This window comes from Pempheris klunzingeri, chromosome 12 (genome assembly GCF_042242105.1).
Source record: "Pempheris klunzingeri isolate RE-2024b chromosome 12, fPemKlu1.hap1, whole genome shotgun sequence".
In the NCBI taxonomy this organism is placed as follows: domain Eukaryota; kingdom Metazoa; phylum Chordata; class Actinopteri; order Acropomatiformes; family Pempheridae; genus Pempheris; species Pempheris klunzingeri.
In genome coordinates, this window is record NC_092023.1 from 17,625,450 (window position 1) to 17,636,396 (window position 10,947).

Sequence of the window (10,947 nt, forward strand, 5' to 3'; positions counted from 1 at the left end):
CAAAGGATTACGTTGCAGCCATTGCAGCCTGTTTGGTGGCTGCTGGTTGAGGTGATCTACTGGACCAATTCCAACACTTTTTGTACCTTCCAGTCATTTATACACCAGAATATCTAAAGAAAAATAGGACCCAGGTTTAAAACACTGGAGAGCTTCTTTGAATATTTGAAGCTGCAATTTCTGACCACTAGAGGGCAGAAATACTGCTCTTATATTGATTTAAACACTTAAGCCCAACATCAATGTTTAAATCACATATATTTGGTATAAAACTCTTCTGAAGCTGCTGCAAATGTGTTGAACATTTACAGCAAACATGTCTGCAGGACTGATACAGATTCATTCATGATGGAGGGTTTCTGTTGGGACCTTGGCCGAGAAACTGGGTCGGTCTGATTTATTTACATCTTCACATCGTTACACTCCACTGCTCTAATTCCTGCTCTTTCTATCACATCCACATATTCTTGTCTTTCAATCGTTGTGAGGACACTGACGTAATGCAGGAACGCCAGTGGTGGAAAACCACATTTTGTTCTCAAACTATACAAAGACACACACACACACACACACAGACACACACACACTCAATTGTCAGATGTGTCCATTAGCTTCATGTGTTAACGTGAGGAAGGTTACAGCCTCCTCATCGCTCCACATAGAGATAATTTCAGCTTTTCATGTTGCGTGCATGTCGGCATTTATTCACTGTTTTTAGAGATATTTCAAATTTCTTTCCCAGTGTTTCCACTCACCAAAACTGTGCAATGAAAGCTGATGGTAAGACATTATTATATAAATATATATATATATATAATTTAGATTTTTAGAGTTTTATTCTTATACTTTTGTCTTTGTACTTTTGTACTTTTGTCACTAAACTATCAAAAAAAAAAAAAAACAGCAAACTCCAAAGGCAGTTACCTCTTACGCCTAGCAAGGACAAAACAACAGCAATTCACAATCACAAGCGTTTGGTCACAAAACCACACTCGTTAGAACAGACCAGTGACCTGATACCCCGTACAGCCACTTAGATCGCCCAAAGACAACAGCCTACATACAACTTTTGTCAATGTCTCCCACTGGAATATAACTCATTCATAGAAACAGCAGCGCATGTGCAACGACTACTGCTGATCTCTGACTTCATTCCAACAACACACTCACATTACAGACCACTGGCTTCGCCACAAACAGCAGAGCCAACTGCACTATACAAATCTAAACCGAGTCAGACAAGAACAGACAAGCATCCATTTATGAGACGAACTGGCAAGTACAATCTAGTGGTTAGGTTACTAAAAACAATGGAACACAACCAAATGAAATGTGATGATCATGATACATGTATGGGTGCATCTGTGTGTGTCATGTGTAAGAATTAACGAGTCGCAAAAGATATGCCGTCGTGAGGTCAGCTGAGGAGGGGATGCTTCCATCTGAGAGAGAGAGAGAGAGAGAGAGAGAGAGAGAGAGAGGGACTGCCAATTATGAGCGGTATTTAAGGCAGAGCATACCGGGCCCAGGTGCAGTTCATGCCAACAACCCTCCAGCTCAGCACCTGCCAGACAGAGAGAAGAAGCAAACAAAGCACCTAGTCTCCAGGGGGAGGGGTTGTCACAATGTGATAAGTTTATTTCAAGTTATTATTATTACATTCCTCTTTCTGCATAATCGCTTGTTCCACACTCCAGTCCAGTTGGTGGCAGTAATGCACCTTTAAGCTGGTTTGCCAACCTCTAGTAAACTAAGAAGAAGCAGAAGAAGCAGAAGTTTTTACAATGGAAGGGATCTGCCTCAGTGTGTTGATGTGTACATAAACAGAGAGAAGGAGAAAGAGTCATGAAACATTAACATAAAAAATAAATATTTACAATAAAATATTTACAATAAAACATGAAAGATATGTCTGCTTTTATACTGAAAAAGATCTGCAGTTTGTGGAGAACAGAGAACATGTTCACTGTACCAAGGTCAAAAGATTACTTTTACTATGTTGTATTTTCAAAGTGTGGTTTTAGTACTTTTACTTCGGTAAACGATCTAAACATTCAGTAATGTTACTGTTTATTCCTCTGAAGAAAACCTACATGTACTGATTTCTTTCTGCTGAACAGGTTTAAATGCTCGTAATTAAAACTGAAGGAACTGTCTAGAAGGACTGTTTTGTACCATATACGATAATTACTTTCTATTATCAATAAGTTGCTGCTTCAGTGCAAAATCTCAGTCTAAAAACCTGTAATTACATGCTGGTTCAGGGTAATAAAAGACTTTTTATAGTTTAGTGGTGTGAAAGCGTCAGTAGATCTCTGTTAGGCCCCTTACAGATGAGTATTTTCAGATGTTTGGCTGTCCAACAAAAGACAAACCAATTTCTCGGAGAGCAACTTTATCTGTATTCTTGTGGCCGTTTCCATGTCAGCCTGGAACAACATGTCCACACTGCTCCCTAATACTGCCAACGCTTGATTATACTCCCTTCATTGGCACCAGTTTTTCTAAATGTACATTTAATTACTGTCTTAGTAAAATATCTTGAAATATATTCAGTAAGTGGAGAAGTATTAAAACTACAGGAGGCAATTCTCTGGAAAAATTCTCCTCCTGCAGTTCTCCCCTCTTCATCCTAAACCCCTACGAATGAAGTCAGATCAGCTTCGACTGATCATGTTCGTGATCCCAATGCCAATATACTGTGCTATGAGACTTACAGTCCTGTTTTCTTTGCAAACGTGTGGACCTGTGATTCAAGGCTCTTTTAGCTAGTGAATATTAGCCGCAACTGCAGAAGGCTAAACTATTAGCTTTCATGTTAAATCTACGCACACAGGCTAACAAAGCACTGCAACACATTTAGATGTTTTTCCTTCCCGAAGAAGGAGGGTCATAAAGGGCAGGTGATGCCTCGGACTGATCCACCGGACTGATCCATTGGCCTCATCGACTGCTGGACCCTTTATTAGATTGTTTGTTCGCTTACACTTGTTTATTTCAGTGAACTTTGTAAAGCACTATGAGACACTCTGTTGTGATATTGGGCTATACAAATGAATTGAATTGAATTGAATTGAATTGAATTGAATTGAATTGTTACAGGAAAATGAAGTTGGTGCTTCACTCATCTCAGTCATGGTTGTGATCCAGATTTCATTAGAAAACATTACATAAACTTGAACTTGAATTAGCCACAGCCTCAGCTAATGTTATGGTTAGCAGAAGGCTAAACTATTAGCAACATTCAACACAGACACTCCTCAACTGCTTTCATGGTAACATATAACATATGAACACTTTTAGTGGACGCACTTTGATCAGGTGCAGTTGTCCCAAAGGATCACGTTGCAGCCAGTATAGCCCGTTTGTCGGATGCTGACTAAGATGATCTACTGGACCAATTCCAAAAGTTTTTGTACCCCCCAGTCATTTAGACACCAGAATATGTACAAATATGGCCCAGGTTTAAAAATACTGGAATAATCCTTCAAATCAAAGGGCCTTTATGTGAACACAAATAATGTGTCTTGCAGTGAGTCATGCAGCCTTTTTAAAATTCCTTTAAAGGGAAGAGACTGAATATGAAGCCAACACACACACACACACACACACACACACACACATACACACACATACACACACACAGACACGCACTGAACTTCATTGTAATTACCTGATTTTAATATCAGGTGGCAGAGAGCCTGCAGCGGCAGCTCTCTAACCTGCCATTGCCTGACTGATGGTGTGTTTGCATGTGAAACATACAGTAAAGCTCTCACGCTCACTCTCCTCCTACTCCTGCCCTGATATCTCAGACCTGTGAGACGGGTCGACCCTGCAGCCACACCTGATTCCTCAACAGGGCGAGACCAGGGAGGCGTTACCTGCAAGGACAGCTGCCTCTATAAGACTACACCTCCTCCAGCCATAAACACACTCAGCGCACACACAACAGACCGGCAGCCATGGCAAACTTCTTCTCCAACATGATGGGTAACGATAGCATTGCAAAAATTGCTGGAGAGAAAGCAGGTAAGTGTAATTTGGAAATTATCTCGATTAGATTAAATCATGTTTGAGTTTTAAAGATGCGGAGGTTCGTTCCTCTACACAACAACACTCCAGAGGTGCAGGAAGTACTCAGATGTTTTATTTAGACTTTTAAATACAAGTTTGTTTAAATTCCAGTAGAATGTGTCCAAATATACCAGTCAATTCAAGTCAGGCTGAATTTTGGATGAAAACAATATTTAATTATGCATTTGGTGTGCTTGGGTTTGAGTATTTCCTTCAGCGTCAGAATCACACTGCAAACAAAAACATGAACTGGTCACTTTTGAGATTTTAGACTGTTTTGCTTCCACAAGAACGTCTTTTTTCAAACTAGTGGAAAGAAAACATCAAAAATACACATTGAGGTGTTTATTTTACTGCACTTTGTCTCCTCATCTGTAGATTTAACAGAAATTTGAAAACTGGGATGAGGCAACTAATTATTTTCATTTTATTTTTTATGGCGGTTGACAGTATTTTCTCATTTATGGAGCGCTAAAACTAAGGATTTCCTCTTGTAAAAGCCTGTGGCTCTAACATGAAGAATTTTGAACCTAGATTCTGGAAATGTTTGCGCATGGATATTACCATATTTAATGTAGTAATGGCTCATTTGCGTATTTAAACATACAATTTCAGAAAACTTGTATAAAAATAACTTGACAAAAATAACTTTATTAACGTAAGTGATCAACTGGGGGAGTCTCATGGTGATGTCTATCAAAATATGTACCCTGTTCACCTGTTGTGTCCTGCCTTAAATAAAGTGATGAAAAAGCTTGTACACAATATACAGAATATATGGATTCTTATTAAACAAAGTGGAGAAATAATGTTTGAAGTTTGTTCATGTTTTTTAAGGTAGAGAAAGTCTCTGATTTACATTTAAATTCAGTTTTTGAATTTATTCTGCCAGCTGGTTACACATTTGTCTTTATTCCAACATTAAAGATAAAATCTGCCACCAAGATGTAAACAAAAATATAAAATTTCACTTTTCTTCTAAATGATCTTCATTTACAATGTTCTTGCCACCGAGGCACGGAGGGATCAGGCTATTTGCTGCAGCCGCCTCCAGTATTTGCAAATAAAACACAGCAGCGGTTTTATTCTCCAATGTCAGTGCAGTTCAGGTGATACCAGGTGATACCAGGTGATACCAGCCTCAGGTGAATTTACTTCAGTAATTGAGTTGTAAATATTTTGTTACCCCTGCCTGTCTGGTGCTCCAGGCAGGTCTATAGTTAATTATAGTTATAGTGCCATTATAGTGTTTTAATGCCACTAACAGACTCAGATTGTTATTCTAAGTGTTAGTTTCATGTTTTGTGAAGTAAAATTATTGTTTTTGTCAATGGAGCCTGGTGTCTTTGATGAGAGCGATATAACGGCTGTTTTTGGTTAAACTAAAGGTCTATCTCTGTAGAGATCCTTTACATTACGTTGCCACACATGTTGGTACAGGCAAGCACAATGTTTGTAATTCTCAATTAAATTTAAAAGCCATCGTGGCCTTTCAGATTTCACTAGTGACTCCTGTGTGTATACCACAGTGTGACCTCAGGAAATAACAGCTGTTTGTTCTGCAGGTGACATTGTCGAGACCGCGGTGAACAAAGTTATGGGTGGAGGTGAAGGTAAAGAGGAGAAGGGAGGAGGATTCGGGGTGAGCGACGCCCTCAAACTCGTTGGTGAGGGTAAAGATGAGGACAAAGGCGGATTCGGGGTGAGCGACGCCCTCAAACTCGTTGGTGAGGGTAAAGATGAGGACAAAGGCGGATTCGGGGTGGGCGACGCCCTCAAACTCATGGGTGAAGGTAAAGATGACAAAAAAGGATGTTTCTGTCTTTATTTTTTATGGCTGTTGTCACTATTTGCTACACAAAAATAACTTTGTTAATGTTAGTGAGCAGCTGGGGGAATTTCATGGTAATATCTATTAATTAAAATGTTTACCCTCTTCACCTGTCATGTCTTGGACAAAATAATTAGGAAGTGGCAATGCAGGGGACAATGGTTACAAGAAGGAAGGAGAAAGAAAAGGTGAGTCCTCCACAACAGCCCTTCAAATTGACTTCATGCCTGGTTATTACAGCAAATTATGTCCTGCACATGTGGAAGAGGACGGCTTTTGCAAGTTTGCTGGCTAACTAATTACTATCGCTATGTAATTATCACGAATGTTAGGCTATTATGAAGCTAGCTACGCTGTAAGGCTAACATTATGTCTCAATCAGACCACGGACATAAGGACAGATTTAACTTGGGATGTCACAGCAACTTTATCAAACATGACAGAGAGGAAGAAACAGACACTCGCGATTCTCCGAGGCCCGCATCCACGTTCAAGCACCTGAGGCTGGCTGTCATTCGGCATCCATGACTCCGGTCCTCCTACTGAGAACCATGGGGAGGGCAGCAGTAGGTCGGTCAGCTTTGTGCCAACATTCGAGCACCTGCAGCCGCCCATACTGTTAGGTAGACTGACATTAACTAATTAAAGAAGATGATAATAATAATAATAATAGAAAAACTCACTCAAGTTCACAAGAAACATACTCATATATTCTCTAAGATTAAAGTCACAAATTTATGGGAAAAAACACAGAAAAATAGTGATTCTGAGCTAAAACACAAGCATTTCCTTAAAGCTAAATCCAGCTATGTAAGTATGATTTGATGGGGTCATCTGCTGCAGACTGTGCACGGTAAGCGGTGTGATGAAGTTGATCGAACCTCACAAAGTGAGGCGATGTGTTTCCTAGGAGAAAAAAAATGTATGACTATAATCGCAGTTTTTTACAAGTTTTATCTCAGAGTTTTTTCTCGGAATACATGGCCCTAATATGCGGATATACGCTAGCAACCAAGCTAAGCACTGACATCAAACTGAAATGACCACAAAGAGATTCAAAACAACCAGAAAGAGACACAAGACAACATCAAAGAAACGCAAATCGAACACGAGTTTGAAAAGTGACTGTCAGAATCAAAGTTCACCAAAGTTATTCTGAAATATTCTGAGGGGAACACTTGACCATCATTATAAATGTAGAATTTTGCTTTGTTGGAAAATTTAAATTTAACCTTGTCTTTCTATAACTTTTCTCAGGGCTGGATGTGACAGAGGCTCTTGGAGGATTCTTTAAGTAAAAACCCTGCAGACCGCACCCTGCCCTCCAAGAAAAACCTCCAGCATCAGTCGATCGAACCTCCATAGCCGGGGCAATCTCTGAATATGAAATCATTTTAAAAATAAGCCTAGAAACATGCTCATGGTCATAACTTATTCAATGTTTACTTAAGTTTAAATTACTGGATTCTTGGCTTCTGCGAGGTGACACTTTCACCAGTTGGGAATTTAATTTGTACAATGTTTTTTGTGATTAAATCTGTTCAAGATTGTGGAGAAGGTATGAAAACATTAGTGGCATTACTAACCTTACTGGGTTATTATTAAAATGTCACAGTCATGAACTAAATCTCTTACAACAGCTGTGCAAATTCTCTCTTGTATTTTGGTGAAGACTGCTAATGCTAATCAAGGTTAATCACATGCTAATCAAACTTTTTCAACAGCAATTTTTGTTCTACTTTAGCTTTTTTCACTACAGATTCAGCATAAACTTCAGGTTCATATTTGATAAAAGAGGCAATAAATTGTAATTTGGTTATTTCTGTGAATGTCCATCATGTATGAGTCAATATGAGATGTTAATTAGTTAAATGGTCTACTACAATAAAGGTAAACTATTTTTAAAAATCTGTCATTTTGCTGAATAAAATAAATAGACACCGCTACAGTGCCTGGACACTGTAAAAAATAAAGAAGATAAAAAAACTCAGATTGTTATCACTCTACAGGAAGTTATGCTTGTTGTGGTTGTAGTAGCAGTTAGTCCTTACGGTGGGGTTGTCATGTTTGAGCTGTCCTGACTTTACCGTCAACTAAATCCATAATCAAGATATCCACCTTATTTTAAATATGTTGTTGGATGAACTTCTGTTTTGCAAGGCACTTCCGTCTGTCTCCTTTCCACACCTGAGCTTCCTAGCTGAACTAACATATTTAATCGGTCTGTGGCTTTTTGTCAGACTCAAGGTACTACGCACACAAGGTAATACACACGGTCGCTGTTGCAAGGTTTGATTCTTGTGAGGGGTTAGAGGGTTAGGGTTTAGAAGGGTTAGGATTGGGTTGGGGTTTGGGTTTGGGTTTGGGTTTATGGAGTCCAAGTAGGGTGAGGTGCGGGGGTGTATTGATCTGCTGGGTGGTGTAGTGGTGAAGGCGGCGGTCATCCACACCAGGAACACGGGATTAATCCCCAGGCAGAGCACAGTTGGAGGAAGAGGGAGAACGGTCCACCAAGTAAACTCTTATCAAAAATTCTAATGCCAAAGTAATTTTGGTAATGAAAGAAATGTGGGCTCAGAGTTGGGACCGCCCGTCCAGCGGTGGCCCTTCAAACCCAGGATCATTAAGGTCCCCCTGGAATGGCGGTCTCAAGTCTGTGAATCCAAATCCACTCTGGTCTCCCCCTCCCTCCACGGGAGCAATGGTCCCTGTCCTTTGGGTCAAAGGTCATGAGGTGAGTAATTTAGGAGTACTCGGAGGGGGTTTTTGGCAGGTTGAGCTTCCCCATGTTTATAGGCTAATGAGGTGTATGAGCCTGTATGTTTGTGTCAGTGTGGTGGGAAGTGAAAAAGAAGGAAGAAAGAGGGAAGTCTAGAATATGAATCCTGGTTGGTTAGGGGAACAGAGGGGTGGGAGGAGTTAGGCTTGGGGGAGGAAAGGGTTAAGGTTAGGGGAAGGGCTTGGAGGGGCGTTCAGGTAAAAAGAGGGAGGGAAAAGAGGATAGGGTATAAAGAGGGGTGGGGGGTAAAGATCCTGGTTCGGGTAGGGGAAATGGGAAAGTGGGCGTGGTTAAAGTAGGGGAAGAGGAAAAGGAAACGGGGTTAACGTTAGGGACAAGGGGAAGGGGGCGGGGTTAAGGTTAGGGAAAAGGGGAAGGGGGCGGGGTTAAGGTTAGGGATGGAATATAGGTGGAGGTTAGGGTAGGGGGGAGAGGGGGATGGTCAGTCCGTGTATGAAAAGGAGGAAATGGAGCCACAGGTACCTGCTTGGGTGTCGTCCAGTGTTGTGCGCCAGTGCTGTAGGATCCGGTTAGCTGTAGTGGAGGGCTAGGGTTTAGAAGGGTTAGGAGTTAGGGTTAGGAGTGAGGGTTAAGAGTAAGGGTTAGGGGGTTAGGGCTTAGAAGGGTTAGGGTTAGAGGGTTACGGTTAGAGGGTTACGGTTAACCCAATCAGGAGAAAAGAGGTTTCAGACAGGTAGACACACACACAGACATACTTTTCTTTTTTCATGGTTACATTACTCAGAAAGGTTCTGCAGTTGGAGGGAGCATTGTTTTTCTGATTTCTAAGCTTACTTCTGAGGGTTTATGGTTGGGTGAACATTAGAGACAATGATATCTGAAGAAAGTGGAAGTCACACTGAAACTAAAACTCAGACTAAGAGTGACTAAGAGTCATATTTTTCTTTTTATGTAAAGGGAGGAGCGAGACTCACTCATGCCATTGTTCCCATTGTCTCACTGTAACGTGACTAACCTGCCCTGCAACGTCAGCTCCTGTCACCGTGGCAACACCAACACCTTCAGTCAAAACTCGGGGCTCACATCTAAAACAACTCTAGAGGTAGCCTGTAAAGTTGTAAAATCAGTCTGTCAATACAAGATGCTGTCTGAAGCTTTGCTCTGACTATTGATAAGGTGAAGGCAGAACATCTAAGCAGGTGGAACAGGTCAGTCCGGTCTGTAGACACACCTGGTGACCAAAGGGGAGACACCTGAGAGACCAGAGGGAGGGAGGCGTCAACCAAGAGAGGCGAGGACAGCCTCAGACTCACCTCCAACTGCCAGAAAACTCAAACTGTCTCTTCACGCACACAGACGGATCAACAGAAAGATCAACAGACATGGATAAAATTGCTTCCATGTTCGGGGAAAAAGTGGGTGAGTAAACAGAGGGGAGAGGAAAGAGAAGTTGGCCAGGCACAGATTTGTGATTTCACAATCCTGATTTGCATGGCTTACCAACCCCTGTTGTCAGGTGGAAACTCTGTAGTTCTAAAATGTCATGTTTCTGAGGCAAAATAAGATAAATTATAAATTACCAACCTGAGCCTTTAAAATAGTTAAGTCACTAAACTTAAACTAAAATTATTGGTTTTGTCAATGGAGTCTTTGTCAATGGATAAACTCCACCTGTCCAGTGCTACAGGTTGGATAAATCAAACGAAGGTGGTTTTCCTGATGCTGTTTGTTGGGCAGGAGACATGGTGGAGGATGCAGTGAAGAATGCTCTGGGCGTAGGCGACAAGGACGAGGATGAGGACAAGGACGAGAAGAAAGGAGGAATCTTCTCATTGTTTGGCTCTGATGACAAGAAAGATAAAGAGAAGGAGAAAGAGAAGGAGAAGGGAGGATTCTTCTCAAAGCTCTTCGACAGAGACGACGATGACGACAAGAGTAAAGAGAAGAAATCGGGATTCGCAGGTCTCTTTGTTGAACCGGAGGGAGCCGGTGCTGCAACAGGGAACGAGGGAGGAACTGTGGGAGGAGGTGAAGAAAGTGGAGGATGTAAAGGACAAAATGTAGGAGTAAGTGATGGAGGTACGTATGGAGAGCTGCAGCTACAGAAACACATCTTACTAAGTACAAGGACACATTTGAAGTATCAGTACTACACTTGTTCCATTTCAGGCCACTTTCTACATCTCAGAGAAAATATTGTGCTCTTTATTGCACTACAGCTTTAGTTACTTTACACATTCAGGTTTGTACACAAAAAACATTTGAAGATTCATAAAGGATGATGTACAGCGCGCCAGTC

At 41.1% G+C, this 10,947-nt stretch overlaps 1 protein-coding gene across 1 annotated transcript; it reads left to right on the plus strand.

Moving 5' to 3' along the window:
* The first annotated feature begins 3,934 nt into the window (after positions 1–3,934).
* Positions 3,935–7,813, plus strand: LOC139211209 (protein qua-1-like). The gene is made up of 4 exons (XM_070841491.1): positions 3,935–4,032; positions 5,643–5,870; positions 6,046–6,096; positions 7,166–7,813. Exons 1-4 carry the CDS (start codon positions 3,966–3,968, stop codon positions 7,204–7,206), a joined length of 387 nt encoding a protein of 128 aa, XP_070697592.1. The 5' UTR covers positions 3,935–3,965; the 3' UTR covers positions 7,207–7,813.
* The last annotated feature ends 3,134 nt before the right edge of the window (positions 7,814–10,947 follow it).